The sequence below is a fragment of the Phocoena phocoena genome, chromosome 18, assembly GCF_963924675.1.
Source record: "Phocoena phocoena chromosome 18, mPhoPho1.1, whole genome shotgun sequence".
NCBI lineage: Eukaryota > Metazoa > Chordata > Mammalia > Artiodactyla > Phocoenidae > Phocoena > Phocoena phocoena.
In genome coordinates this window covers 9,438,690-9,453,953 of record NC_089236.1, presented here as the reverse complement: position 1 = coordinate 9,453,953, position 15,264 = coordinate 9,438,690, and the positions used below count along the sequence as shown (strand labels likewise).

Below are 15,264 nucleotides of genomic sequence, written 5' to 3'. Positions count from 1 at the left end.
ATAACTGTGAGTCACACTGAGGAATTCACCTCTGGGGCACTTGGCTTCTGAGAACTGCCACGCAGCACAGCCCTGAGGCACGGTCCCGGGCCTCCTTCCAGAATCCGAAGAGTTGAGATGTAAACACATCAAGGCTGGATCTCACTTCGATAATCACTCATTTGACATCTTGAACTTTTCTTTTGACAGGACGTGCTTTCTTCTCATGCCCTTTGATGAAACTCGGAGTAGTTGCCAGAGGAAGAGAAATGCTCTTTAGAGTCTTCTTGGCAATGTTTTACATTTTCTAGACATTCCAAACTTTAAGAATAAAAAAGAAAGCAATTAATATTTTAAGTGACACTATGCCTTAATATCCTGTTCTGTGAAATTAGGGTGGTAAGCCTTGGAACGCCAAGAAGTATTACTAAGAATTCTGTCTTTATTGCCACAAAAAGTAGCGGGATATAATTGCCCCTGCGATCCATTCAGCTGACGTATACAAAAACCTGAGTATTCTCTAATTGCTTGGAATTCTTCCCTTGCTGTTGCACAGTTCAAAAGAATTGGCGCTGCTCTCTGTTTATAGCAGCAACCAAGAGCTCTTCAGACCCCTGAGCTTGGGTCGAGGCCGGCCTGGCACACAGAGCAGCCAGTGAGACAACCTGGCGTGTCTCTCCAGGAATAAGGAGGGAGAGCCGCGCTGACTCGAGGCCGCTGCCCACCTCTCTGACCACTGGGGATGTGGAAGTGGGCCAACCAGTGAGCCCTTGGGGAGTGAAAAGAGTGGAGACTGAGGGTTGAAGAACCAGTCTTGAGAAACTCAGTGCCCTATAGGCATTTAAAAATAGTAGACATACGAATTCACCATAAGCCTGGGCTCCCAGAGAAGCTCAGTTCTTTTGGGGTGACGGCAGGTCCACTTGGGGAGAGCCTACAGCATAACTTGGAAACCACTGCAGGAACCTCCATCCTCATCGGGCTCTGCTCCCCCTGGCTCGTTCCTGTTAGGGGCACTATCCCCACGGCGCCTTATTGCTCCGTTCATTTATCAAGCAGAGGAGTCTAAGCCCTAAGGATGAAAAAGGCATAATACAGCGTCTTGAAGTCTGAAGAAAAGCCACTTAGGAATCATTCTCACTACAGCCACAGCTTCTACACATAATAACTAACCAGGTAGAGTAGTAAGTGCATCATATGAGAAGCGTATGTTACAAGGATTCTGAAGAAGGAAAAGCACGTAAGACCTGTCAGTCAAAATATGTGCTTAACGATATTTCGTTTCATGAGCATATTCCCTATAAACCTCTCCCTCAAAGGGGCATTGGATACCTATCTGGAATCCACCAAACCTTCCATTGACAGAAGTTTCTCAAAACCCCCACTAAAGTATACACACCAGAAGGTAGGGAATTTTGTCTGACCTGCTCACTAATGACTCTTAGAAGATATAAGTATGCCTGATATATAGGGGGTATTTAATCATTACTTGTTAAATAAATGAATAAAAAAATAACGTCTACCATGTTGTAAGACTTGACAAGTCACAAAGCACAATCACGTATATTTTCTCAGGAGCCCTGTAAGGTGGGCTATTATTCTTATTTTCATTTCATGGGAGAGGAAGTCAGTGTTCAGCTACTGCCCGAAGTAGCCAAGTTAGTAATTTACAATATACTAGTTTGGGTGCAATTCCAAGTCATCGAGTCCTGGTCCTGTTGCCTTCTCATCTCCGTCAGCGTGCTTGCAGTAGGAAGAAAACGTCTGGGGTAAAGGCGGCCTCACTAACACGTCACTGTGGCTTGTTTCAGGTGGGTCTTTTTCGAAAATCAGGCGTGAAGTCTCGAATCCATGCCTTACGTCAAATGAACGAGAGCTTTCCTGAGAACGTCAGCTACGAGGACCAATCCGCTTACGACGTGGCGGATATGGTGAAGCAGTTCTTCCGGGACCTTCCTGAGCCTCTTTTCACCAACAAGCTCAGCGAGACCTTCCTCCACATCTATCAGTGTAAGTGGGAACAAGGTAGATCAGTGTTCTCAAGTGCATTCATCCACCTAAAAAACAAAATTCTATAGATTGAATTTTAATTGTACAAGTAATGCATGAAGAAGTATATAAAAGTTACAATTCTACCTTCCTCTCCGGAAGTAAACTTTGTTCACACTTCAATGTGGAAATCTCCAGGCTATATTTTATGCATTTGAAAATACGTTTTTGACATCAAAATCTTCCTGCTCAATAGGGTTTTATGTAGGATATAAAAACTAACTTTCAATGTACTTTTAATAAATTTAAAATGAAAAGGTAACAACAGAATTTATTTTATATATATAGGTGTTTTTAAAAAGAAAGCATTTCCTTGGGATATATGAAATCCAAATGTGTTAAAATGACTAGAAATAAAAGGAAATGTATTTTAATGCAATGTATTTTAATTGTTGAAAAGCAAACCAAATCAAGGCTTAAGCTTAATTCAACTAATTTATATTTTCACTTAGAACTTTTTAAGTGCTGTGAAGTTGATAATTCTCAGCAAAACCCCTATAATTAATCATTGAAAAAAGCAAGTATTGATTTAACAACATATCCTGCTAAAGATAGTTGCAAAGTAGGGGATGGTATTAGAAATGAACACGTGGCTCTTTTCTAGCTGCACTGTTATGGTTATACAGTTGTCCCTCAGTAACCTTGTGGGATTCCTTCCGGGACCCACCGAGGATGCTAAAGTCCCATAGTCGGTTTTCCATATCCTCAGTTGGGCATCCGAGGATTCAGACAACCACGATCATAAACATAGTACAGGATTCACAGTTCATTGAGTCTGCAAATTCAGGACCCAAGTATAGAGAGAGCCGGCTGTGTATTTATTGAAAAAAAAAAAAAATTTGCCTGTTAAGTGAACCCATACAGGTCAAACCGTGTTGTTCAACAGTTAACTGTTAAGTATTTAATGGTCCAAGCCTCAATTCTTTAGGAAAAAACACTTGGCCTGTGGACTTTTGAGTTTTTAGCAACATATACATGAAGTGGACCTTGACATGGAATTGATCCAACTCGAAAAAGATTCTTGCTGTTGAGAATTCTGTACTAAATGTGTTTCAGGAGTTTATAATATTGCAAATTCAAAAAGGATTATAACAAGTACCACTTGTAAAAACAGGATAAAGTGGTGACCCACTAAATAAATATTATTTTGTCAGAGTGAATAGGTTAAGTTAAACTAGTGATACATGTTGCTGGAGGCTAAATATAGGGAATTCATGATGTTTCTGCTGTAAGACGTTGAGCTGCATTTTTCAGTTAAACCTCCCTTACGGTTTGGATGTAGCATATATGAGTCTTTACATTTAATCAGTTCTCAGGTTATGGTTGACACTAGTCTAAGGTTAAAGTCAGATTATTTCCAAGAGATAAATGCTTTTAGCCCTTTGTGAGACTCACAAGCAAAATAAAACAGGTCAAAGCAGGGCTTATTTTAGCTGAGCAAACATTTACTGAGTTCTGCTTATGTTCAGGGCACCATGCTGAGCACTGCAGAGCACATGGATGGGTAAGACTTAACTCTGCTCGTAAGCATCTTGCAGTTGAGGGAGACAAGACATGTACATAAATAACTGCAAAACAGCAAGACTGGAGAAATCCCATGATAAGGTTACAAAGAGCACCCAAGGGGGTTGAGATGAAGAACAAGGACTTGGTAGAGAAGTGACAACTGAAGGTTGAGACACGGGAGGAACACATGCTGAGTGTAGTAAATAGCTCATGTGTCAGGAGATTACAGGATTTCTGTCTGGCTGGCAAGGAAGGGTAACTGTCCAGTGCAGCATCAAATGACTCCAAAAATTAGACTGGGGCTGTACCCAGGAAGGGCACTGAATATTAGAGCAGAGAGTTCATATTTGATTCATTAAGCACTGCAGGGACCCCTTGGGTGGTGTTGAGGGAGCCACCAGTTACGGTGCTCTCAGCTGTAAACACAGAACCCCAAATCCAACAAACAGTGGTTTAAAAAATAAAGACATTATATAATCGCACATGACAAGAAATCTGGACTTTAATAATTCCAGAGTTGGTTAATCCAGTGACACCATGGCTGAGGTCAGCGTCTCTTGTCATCCCCTTAAGGTCACAATATGACAGCCACCACTCATCTTTATCACGTCTTCCCAAAATCACATCCAAAGGCAAGAGGCAGGCAGAAGGGTTCTCCTTGGGCATATGTCTCTTTTTTTTTACGGTGGTATGCGGGCCTCTCACTGTTGTGGCCTCTCCCGTTGTGGAGCACAGGCTCCGGACACGCAGGCTCAGCGGCCATGGCTCACGGGCGCAGCGGCTCCACGGCATACGGGATCCTCCCGGACCAGGGCACGAAGCCGTGTCCCCTGCATCAGCAGGCGGACTCCCAGCCACTGCGCCACCAGGGAAGCCCCATATGTCTCTTTTTATCAGGGAGATAAATTTACAGAAATGCCTACCTAGCATTTATCTTGGTCCCATAGACCAGAAATTTTACACTTTTCTCCCCTAAATCAATCACTGTGAAGAGGAATGGCATTACCATTTTTGGTCTAGGCCAACATGGTTATCCTGTGATTTTGAGGGAGGGGCCCAACTTCCCTGAGCACATTACAGCCCAGACCTGAACAGAATGTGGGTTTTCTTACAGAGAAAGAAGGAGAGAGTATTTCATAGGCAGCCAGTCTTGTGCCACAGGGTGCATGTCCATTGGAACTGCTTATTTGACCCATGAATCTGGAAGTGGTGAACGAGAGGTACTGGACAGGACGAGAATGGAGGGTTAGGGAGCCATCACATTAATTGAGGCTCTGGGTTACCTGTGGGGACCTCCAGCAGCAAGACTAGAAATAAAGATGTTCTAGGTATAGACTCTGGAGTCAAAGTTTCCAAAGGGCTGTGGAGAAGAGAGGGACAGTTCCTCCTCTGTTCTCCAGAGCAGGTCCAACTGTAGCTCTGTTACTTCTTGGACTTTCATCGGATGATTAATTAGAGTGTTGGATGGATAATGAACACATGTGAAGCCCACGGTCTACAGGAGAGAGAAGGAGGCAGGGATCAAAGATGACCCTGTAGTTTTAAAGAGCATTCAGAAAGGAAAAGGGGGAGGGGAGCTGATCTGGGGCAGGGAGGAGCCTGGACGTGCAGTCTGAAGTGCTGCTGGCCATCTGTGTGGACGCCAGTTATCAGCACCTAGAAATCCAGATCTAGAACAGTCTTCTGAGAGCCAGGAAAGAGGCAGGAACCACAGGAGTGCCTGTGCCACAAAAAAGGTCAAAGAGGATAGGATCCGATACGAATGCTGAATTTCGGGATTGATAGTTGACCTTTGCAGGCACCTTTAGTAGAAAATAATGACAGAAGATAGTTTCTGAGGGATAAAGAAACGAGTGAGTAGAAGGAAGCTGGGACAACCTGTAGCCACGACAGATGACTCTTCAAAATTTTTGGCACAGAAGAGAAGGTTGGCAACCTAAAGCTAAACAATGCATGCACTGGACATCTTACCTAAAGCAGCTTATTAAAGGCAGTTCAAGGGCTCCCACTGAATTTATAACACTTCAGTGACAAGCCTGAGGTCATCGGGAGTATCTGCTTCTGCTTCAGCACAAGCAAGAAGAAGGAAAAAGGTTTCTGTATAATGTGAACAGAATGGCTCTCCTCTATCAAACCCAGGTCTGTCTTGTGCCAGTTCACAGTGGACGTGGTGGGGGTGGGGGTGGGTTCCAGAACGTCCATGGTCAGGCTCTTCCGGAGACTCGCATTTGCCGGGTGACTGGGGCCCGCAGTGTGCCCCGCCCTGGGAGGGCTGATGATGGAGAGGGGCAGGACCTGGGCAGAAGGCACGCCACAGCTCCCCCACCCCGGCCCCGGAGCAGCAGACTCCACATTTTTTTTATCAGGCACCCCTGCCAGTAGGAGCTATCTGAGCATGTATACTTACGTATTTTCAATAATATAAGTATATCGTGATATACTATAATATACTGTGCCTATCACAAGACACATCCCATCAGTATTTTCAAAGCATGAGAGAAAACAAACACCACTGGAAATCCCAACAGTTTCTTCCCACCCCCCTTTGGAGCACAGACACCTGCTGCAGAGACCCGCTCTAGAACCTGGTATTGTAGGAAAGACAACCGTGTTAGCCCACGTGAGCTCCTGACGGTCTTTCAGAGTGAGAGGAATAAGGGTGGCGAGTCAGGCCTCACAGATCATTAACAAACACAGCCAGGGGGCAGCAGAATGCAGCACGGAGCACCCATTTTTCTATACCTTTTCCTTTTAGTTACCTCATACTGTTCAGGCCGATTCCCTTTCAAGCCTGCTGACCAGTGCCCATCACCCCTATCACCGCCCAGACGGGGAATGGGCCCGAGAAGGGGGGGCCTGGTTCCTCTTCCCCAAGCCCTGGGCGTCCTGGGGGATGCTTCACGAGCTGGAGGTGGGGTGGGAGGGAGGGTGGGCAAGAGGTTTGAAACAGGTAGGTGAGGAGGCGGATTGCTCCAAGAGTATGAAAAGCCAGCGCACGGTGTTCCTTTGCATGTCCAGCCTCATTGTGAAGACTATGGGTTCTGGAGTGAGACTGTGGGGTTCCGACGGCAGCTCGTCAAGCTTCTCACCACCTGGGGCAGCTCCACGCCCTTAGCTGTTGTCATGTCACTGCTGATGCTGACAGTGACCCCCGAGTGTGTTCGCAGGAAGGTAGCGCTCGCTCCCCGTCCCACTGGCTCCTTCCGCTGCTGTTCCTCTAACTCCCGGCACCACCTTTTCTGCAGACGTCCCCAAAGAGCAGCAGCTGCAGGCAGTGCAGGCAGCCGTCCTGCTGCTGGCCGATGAGAGCAGGGAGGTGTTGCAGACGCTGCTGTGCTTCCTCAACGACGTGGTCCATGCCGTGGAGGAGAATCAGATGACGCCCATGAACCTGGCTGTGTGTCTGGCCCCCTCCCTCTTCCATCTGAATTTACTGAAGAAGGAAAGTTCCCCCAGGTGGGTTTTCCTCAGCAAGAACGCTAATCCTAAACCAGGTATTCCCCACGGCTACTTAAAAAAACTCCTGCTGTATTGCAAGTTGGGGATTTGTCAGCACTTCATTCATAATCAGAAAATGTGCGTAGGAACATAATTCGTGTGGCTCAGCATCAGGGAATTGTCAAAGTAGCACAGTGTCCTTTGTGATCCCGAAAGCCTGGAGTTTTGTTTTGTTTTGCGTGTGTTAGTGAGAAGGAGGGAAACAGGACACAAAGTAGTATTTTACAATCTTCAATTTTAAAAGGCTAGATTTAAGGCCCAAGCACGGGCAGCTTGCAGTGAAGTAGTTTCAAACTTGGGAAAAATAGATTAATTTCTCCCCCAACAGTTATTCCTGCCCGTGTATTATTCCAAAGTTTTCCATTATGAACTGTCAAACTCTTAGCCTGACTCAGGATATCTAAGATGTGTAGTCACTGTTTCTATTTGGAAATGGGAAAGTATGGGATCTGGGTGACATCTAGGTATGAAGACATGACAAAGGGATGAGCTGTGTACTGTGAAAAGCTCTTGGGTTTGGGATCCGCTGAAGACTGTCCCCCTCAATTACAGAGTCATCCAGAAGAAATATGCCTCCGGGAAGCCAGATCAAAAGGACCTCAGTGAGAATCTGGCCGCAGCTCAGGGGCTGGCCCACATGATCATGGAATGCGACAGACTTTTTGAGGTAAGTGAAAGGCTCCAACTGCCTTCCTTATAGCTCTTGGAACTCGATAAGACGCTTGGAATGGTTGCTGCATTTATGGCTTAGTTCTGTTTTCTCCTGATTTTATGACAATGGTACACTCGATAGGTCTGGTCTTTGCCTCCTAGAAATGTGAGGAGTGAGCTTATATATTGAATAGTTGAGGCTTTGACAGTTAAAGACACTTGGGTTTACCATGATGATGGATTTTATGAACAGTTGCATCAACTTCAGGTGCCAGGTCCCAGGCCAGCCAGCCAAGTACGGTATATTTGATGTAACCTCGGGACTTGATTAGATTCAGAGAGAGAGAGAGAGAGAGAGTGTGTGTGTGTGTGTGTGTGTGTGTGTGTGTGTGTGAATGTGTGATACTGAACAATCGCTGTGAACTCAGGATCAGTAACAGCTTATGAATACAGCCACAGATACGCTAAAGGATTAAGTGAACTAGACTTCCGGCATACTTGTTGGGGCAAAGTTGTCATTTGCAAAAGGGAAAAGTGTGCCACAAAGGTAAAGCCACCTCTAAGTCATACTTGACGTTCCCCTTAAGTCTGTGCACTTTAAGTTTCCTGAGCCCAAGTTTTGCCAAATTGAATAAAAATATAATAAGTAAAATCAAAGGAAAACGGAAAGAATGAATGGGAAGTCATGGCGGTGTTTTGAATAATAAATATAGCCTCAAACAGATTTGGGTTTCCGGACTTGAGGAAGCCCGCCCCCGCCCCCTTCACTGATCTTAGACAAACATCTCTTGCCCCACGGCACTCAGCCCATTGCCCTACCGTGGTCTTTGGCGATGCTACTTTGTTTTCTCTGTCAGTCTCAGCATTTCTGTAGCTCAGTGCGTCACTCTTCTGTGCATCCATCGGTTCAGGTCCCGCTTGAGATGGTGGCCCAGTCTCATAACTCATATATGGAGGCTGAGATCCATCCCCCAACTCTGGAAGACCTGGGGGCCCAGCTGGAGGAGAGCGGGGCCACTTTCCACACGTACCTGGAGCATCTCATCCAGGGCCTCCAGAAGGAAGCCAAGGAAAAGTTCAAAGGATGGGTCACGTGTTCCAACACAGACAACACAGATCTTGCTTTCAAAAAGGTAATCTCAGGTCTTGGAAAAAATTACCCCCAAAGAGCCAAGTCTTGCAACCAGGGATTTGTTTTGCTTTTTTTTTTGGCGATATGCAGGCCTCTCACTGTTGTGGCGTTTCCCATTGCGGAGCACAGGCTCCGGACGCACGGGCCCAGCGGCCATGGCCCAAGGGCCCAGCCGCTCTGCGGCATGCGGGATGCGGGATCCTCCCGGATCGGGGCACGAACCCGCGTCCCCTGCATCTGCAGGCAGACTCTCAATCACTGCGCCACCCAGGAAGCCCTGTTTTGCTTTTAAAATGGCTACTCTGTTCCCAGGGCTTCACCACACACGAATCAGTCAACCACCCACTCTAGAGTCTGTTTGCACATAATCAGACTGCAGACTGTGGAGCCAGACTGCTGGAGCCCAGGCCTGGCTCTGTCCCGTAGCTGTGTGACGTTGGGCGAGTCACTCACCTCTCTGTGCCTCCATTTTCTTATTTGCATAATGGACATAATAGTAGGACCACTGTCAGAGGAGGGCTGTTTTAAAATCAGAACAACGCCTGGTACACAGGGAGCACTGTGTTGGTGGTTATTGTTTTTATTATCAGTATTCCTTTTTTCAGCTTAAGGATAAACATTTAAAAATTCTAAACCTGAGGTATTCAGAGTCACTCTTTCAAGTTACATACTCAGTGATGTTTTCTGAACACCCAGTGAAGGATGGTAGGTTGTGCTGGAACCAGCAGCCTCTTCAGCATGTGCTGGTATCTTTCCCAAGGTGGGAGACGGGCATCCGCTGAAGCTGTGGAAGGCTTCTGTGGAGGTGGAAGCGCCCCCCTCGGTGGTTTTGAATCGCGTGCTGAGGGAGCGCCACCTGTGGGATGAGGATTTCGTGCAGTGGAAGGTGGTGGAAACCCTGGACAAGCAAACAGAAATCTATCAGTACGTGCAGAACAGCATGGCGCCTCACCCTTCCAGAGACTTCCTGGTTCTCAGGTAAGCCTGCCTCCGGGATTTAAGATGCTCTGCTCCAAAAGCCAGGTAAGAGCTGCAGATTTAAGCATTTCAGAGGTCTCCCACCTAAGTTCAGCCTCCACTGGTAACACTCAGCCGGCCCTCATTTCTCTCAGTGAAATCTGACTTTGCTGTGTTTATGCCCGACTTCCTGCTTCTTTCACCCAGTTTACAGCTCTGCTGGGTTCTCTTATGGCCCCTTTCATTATGGAGCATACGGTTTATTAAGCCATAAATATTGTTCATTTCCTCAGAACAGAGTCCCCAAAAATAACTGCTGTTTGTCCAGTTGTACTTTCTGCTAAATTATGCAGATTGAACCTGGCTGGCTTTTCTCCTGATTTTGCCTTTCTCCCCCTGGGAAAGCAAGTCTTCAGTGGTGTGACTCTCAATCTGGAGTGTGTGAAACTTCAAAATTCCTCTGTATAACTTCAGCTGCTCATAACTCATTACCAGGCATGGAAACCTTGACAGAGCCCTGAAGGTCCAACCGTGCTGAGACACTTGGACGTCCAGGAAGGTTTCAGGGCCTGACAGGGCTTGCGAGGCTGGTGTCTACTGTCGAAATAGCACCTCTATCAGATTTGGGGTTGAGTTCTGACCCCTGCTCTCTGGGTTGGAGGGCGATGCTCAACCAACAATAGGAAGTTGCACAGCAGAGCTGTGTACATGGGTTGATGAGTCAGTACTGAATCAGGAAGAGGGACTGAGGATTCTAACAAACCCACATAAAATATGATTAAATCAATACATCCTTTTTTTTATTGATAACTGATGGTGAATACTGTCTCTTCTCATATATTAGCAGTATAAAAAGAATCACTAGTGAAATTCCCAAATGTGTAATTTAAATAGTTTATTGAACTAGTCTTGATGGCAAACTAAAGGTTACTTTTCACATGGGCTGTTTATGCCTTTGGAATTGGTCCTTAGGACCTTGAATTTTAAGGGTCATTTTTTCCCTAAGTATATGTGTTTGTCTTAGCAACCTTGGGACCCTGGTGGAGAATGTGGGCCGTTGTAAGGGTGGCTTATTACTGCAGTTATTGGGACTCACCTCGTGGAAGTTAAACTTTACGCCTTCACTCTTGCAAGCAGAAAATCAAATCGTTCTAGGATGGCAGCCACAGGGGGGATGGAGCCATGCCATAGCCTGCCTCTTTGCTCCCTTACAGGAGGCTGAGGGCCGGAGTCCGTGCATGGAACCGTCCTCCTTCCACTCATCCTGCAGTGCCACCCGCCTGCTACTTCTCATGTATCATTCCATCACTGCCTCGTGCCAGGCACTGTTGGAGGCTCCGGAGATACTGCAGGGAGCACAACAGACCACAGCCCTGCTCTCTTGGGATTTATATTTTATTAGGGAGATAGAGTCAATAAATAATAAGCAAGGGGGATAGGAATAGAGTCAATAAATAATAAGCAGGGGGGATAGGATTACTTATCTTAGGGGGATAGGAAGGGGTGGAATTTCAAATGTAGTGGTCAGAGCAGAGTCTCACTGTGTTGACAGTTGATCCAAGACTTGAAGAAGAAGGTGGGTGGACCACGAGGCTGAGGGAGAAGAACTCGGCACCCAAGAAGATTAATAATGAACCTGATGTGTTTCCTGCAGCAGGAATTCCTTGTGGTTATGATACAAGAGGTAGAAAGTGACTGGTATGGAAGAGGAGTCCAGGGCTGAGGCACTTCCTGTTTTCAGAGCGTCTCCCTGTCTAGGCTAGCACGCATGAGGCTGGTCTCCTCTTGGGATTACCATGTTCATGTCTTACTTTATCCCTTTCTCTAGCTCCTCAGGAGCTTCCAGTGATACTCACTGAAGCTTCTTCCATTTTATCCCCACAAATCTGTACAACTTTCAGTCTTTGTTATTAATCACAGCCTTGTGCATGAAAAGAGAATGGTCACACCCATGGAGAAGTTGCTAAGCATTTGTGTAGGGCTTGCTTATTCCCTAATTCTAGGTAATAGTTCCTCTTTCTGGTGAGGTAGGCCAGGACGAAGTTAGAGATGAGAAAACTAAGCAAGGGGATAGGATTTGTAACATAAATAACTAAGATTATAATAATGAAACCTACATCCTACGGTAGAAATGGTTGCTACAGAGATGCTCTCATGATTCCTGACTTCCATCTACAACCTTTTCCCAAGTGGTACACCCCCCCCATGTTTGAATAGCTCCAGTAACAGTGAACTCACTACCCCTCATATAGCCCACTCCATTTTTGAAGAGTACACATTGTGAGACGGCTCTTGTCTGCACTGAATTAAAACATACCTTCATATCTCTGCTTTCTGGAGGCAAATCCACCGTATTTATTTCTTCTCCCGCTCAAGAGCCACTCAGGGACTTGAAGGCCATTAGTAGTCTGCCATGTACCTAGTTTTCTTCAAGCTAAGCATCCTTTCAGACTTGAGTTGAGCACCGCCTCCTCCAGGAAGCCATCCCCTATACGTGATCTCAGAGCGCTCTTTGCACAGCCAATCACTGCTCTTGCCGTGGTGCTTTAGGGTTCTCTTGGTAGGTCTGTTTCTCCTCCTGGGCTGTAGACTTTTATGTCTTCAGTGGCTTCTCAGAGCTTGGCACACCCAACAGATGTTTGCTGAGACTTGAATGGGCGAGTTCTAATTCCCAAACGGTGAGACCAGCCCTTCAGTATTGTGCAGGAGCCTCTGCAGCCTCAGTCTGGGATTCTGAAAGCAGCTCTGAAAGCTGCAAGACCGTTTCTGACCTCTGGGTCAGAGGGCTGAGACCCTTGCTTTCAACTGCACGGCATAAAGTTCACACGCACTTATGGAAACCATTAGCTTAGTCCAAGTAACTGGGCTTGGAATTTGAGCAAGAAAATGTAAGTGTGAGCCTCAGCGCTGTGCTCCGGGTTTTCTTTCTCTCTCAGCCCTAATTCCGACGTGCGGGTTTGTTTTGCTGCAGGACCTGGAAGACTGATTTGCCCAAAGGAATGTGCACCCTGGTGTCCCTCTCCGTGGACCACGAGGAAGCCCAGCTCATGGGTGGTGTGCGGGCTGTGGTGATGGACTCTCAGTACTTAATGGAGCCGTGTGGGTCAGGCAAGTCGAGGCTGACCCACATCTGCAGGGTGGACCTGAGGTAAGCGGGCTCCTGGGGGCGGCAGGCACAGGCTTGCCGCACATCCGCTGGGGCCGTTTCTCATCTGGTCCCTTATTTCACTGTCCTTTTATTCCTCTTGCGGTTAACATGCTTTCTAGAAGATTATGTGTGCCTTCCCCTCGCTTTTCCTCTTTCCGCCCTTGCTAAAATTCTGACTTTCAGGAGAAAGTCCTCTGCTCATCTTTATTTTCCGTTTTGTCCCACTTATACTTCTGTGCTTTGGGCATGGGGCAAACACCAGCACTAGAGCCCGGGATGTAGTAGGTGCTCAGTAAATACGAGTCCTCTTGTGTTTCTTTTCAGCCTGTCCCTTTTGCGGCTCCCTCCAGTTGCCCTCCTTTGAGAGGGAACTAACTTAAATCCAACCCCTTCAAGGCATTCATGATGCTGAGTTCTTGGTCTCGGTGGATATAAGCTGGGTTTTCTCAGTAAATTCTAGAATTAAGTCTGAATCACCCCTGAGGAGACCCTATCATTTTAAAGCACCTGGTGAATACTGTAAAGATAGACCAAATACTCGGCCAAAAAGGCATTTTCAAGGCCCCTGTTGACATAATGAGGTGTTCAGAACCTCGGCACAGCAGCCCCGAGTGTAATGCAGGTGGACTGACATTCAGGGCACAAGCACAGCCCTATCGACCATGACAAATTGTTGTGATTTGGAAAAAGACTTTCCCACTTCCTTTCTGATTTTTGTCCCTGCAGAGGTCATTCCCCAGAATGGTACAATAAAGGCTTTGGACATCTGTGTGCGGCGGAAGTTGCCAGGATTAGAAACTCTTTTCAGCCCCTCATTGCTGAAGGTCCAGAAACTAAAATCTGAGTTTTCCCCAGTGTGACATCAAACTCAGGGAAGAGGAAGTGAAAGCAAACACTTGTGGGAGAGAGTGTGCGCGTGAGAAAGCAAGGGAGAGAGAGAAAGCGATTGACAATGCTTAAAAATGGAAGCACTGAGAAGTCGGAATGTTGAAGATGCAAGAATTTCTGAGAACTTTCCTAGCCTTCCTGGAGACGGCTACATACATCCCTACTAATATAATATTTTAAAAAATCAGAACATTTATCTATGTTACTTAAAATTAAATGGCTTATTCATTGTGCATTGCCTAATTTGCTATTTAAAGGCTTCTAAGAAGCGTATTCTTAACTGTAAATAAATGTATGTATAGCATATGTACATATGTGTGTATATCTCTATCTTTACTGTATATATGTAAAATATCAATTTTATATCTAATTGCATATTTTGAAAAGGAACAAGTCTGATTCGGTGAGTCCCTTCCTCACCTGGTTCTTTCCAAGTTGTTCTGGGCGCTGTCTCCCCGCCGTCCTGTAAGCTGAGCAGAATCTGCTGCTGACACCGAAGTGTGAAAATATGTAGTCTGCCCTGATGTCTTACCAAAGATTAGCCAACCAAAGGAAAACACATTAAATGGTTCTTACATGTTGTCAGCTTGTTTGTGTTATTCAAACACGGAGAGTGGGCTGTTGGATAAAGCAAGGAAAATAATATTTAGTCCTCTTTAAAGCAAAGAAGTGGGTGAGGAGTCGTTCCCGCATTTAAGCCTAGATTACTGCTTGCCATGGGGCCAGCAGATACAGCTTTCAGTGACATGTTAGACGCCTATGGACCACTGGAGTCAGCCCAGTGACTGAAAGAGAGCCTGTATTTCCCTGCTGATTAGAGCTGAGTGTAATAGCTTTTGCAGATTCACAGCCAAAGGGAGCCTCTGTGTTCTGTTGAGTTTTCATTACTTACATTTCATAATGTTCTTAAACGTCATTCTAGTTGACCAGTGGCCTATTTGTCCACAGTTAACTGGCATTTTCTTACCAATGTATTGCACTGAATTTAACTCTGGACACCAGATTAAGGGAGATGATGGTCATTCAAGAGTCCTGGACCATTTCAGCTTCAGGGAATTCTACTATTGCTACATATGATGCTCTTTAGAATTCATTAAAGTTTTGCAATCTGAAAGACAGGGTTTTTAAACTAATGTTAAGACCAAAACTGTGTTCTTCAATTAGTTTTAGAAAATATAAACAGGTCTGTTAAATTCCATGTTTCTTCATTAGTCAGTCAAGCTACCTATGCATTTGACCCAACCTTATTTATTATTGTATAGACTAAGCAAATGGACTATCCTTAACCAATTGCTAATGGATTTAAGTTGGTTTTTTATTGTAATTCAACAATGCTAGAGAGGAAGATAATTTATTGTGTTTGGTTTCAGGGAGAGATTGGTATCATAACTTAGCAATTCATGCTGGAGAAAAAAAAAAAGTGTTTTCCTTTCTTTTTTATATTGTATGCATTTAT

At 45.6% G+C, this 15,264-nt stretch overlaps 1 protein-coding gene across 2 annotated transcripts in view; it reads left to right on the top strand.

Annotated features, from left to right (window-relative positions):
- The window catches only part of STARD13 (StAR related lipid transfer domain containing 13), a 222,589-nt gene extending 207,613 nt beyond the window's left edge, over positions 1 to 14,976 (top strand). The window contains exons 8-14 of one of the 2 annotated variants that reach the window (XM_065896194.1): positions 1,791 to 1,989; positions 6,780 to 6,990; positions 7,585 to 7,699; positions 8,595 to 8,816; positions 9,576 to 9,793; positions 12,744 to 12,920; positions 13,647 to 14,976. In XM_065896194.1, coding sequence (XP_065752266.1) covers positions 1,791 to 1,989; positions 6,780 to 6,990; positions 7,585 to 7,699; positions 8,595 to 8,816; positions 9,576 to 9,793; positions 12,744 to 12,920; positions 13,647 to 13,764 — 1,260 coding nt within the window. In that variant the 3' untranslated portion in view covers positions 13,765 to 14,976. The remainder of the gene's footprint in view (positions 1 to 1,790; positions 1,990 to 6,779; positions 6,991 to 7,584; positions 7,700 to 8,594; positions 8,817 to 9,575; positions 9,794 to 12,743; positions 12,921 to 13,646) is intronic. The other variant, XM_065896195.1, reaches the window with a different exon arrangement.
- The last annotated feature ends 288 nt before the right edge of the window (positions 14,977 to 15,264 follow it).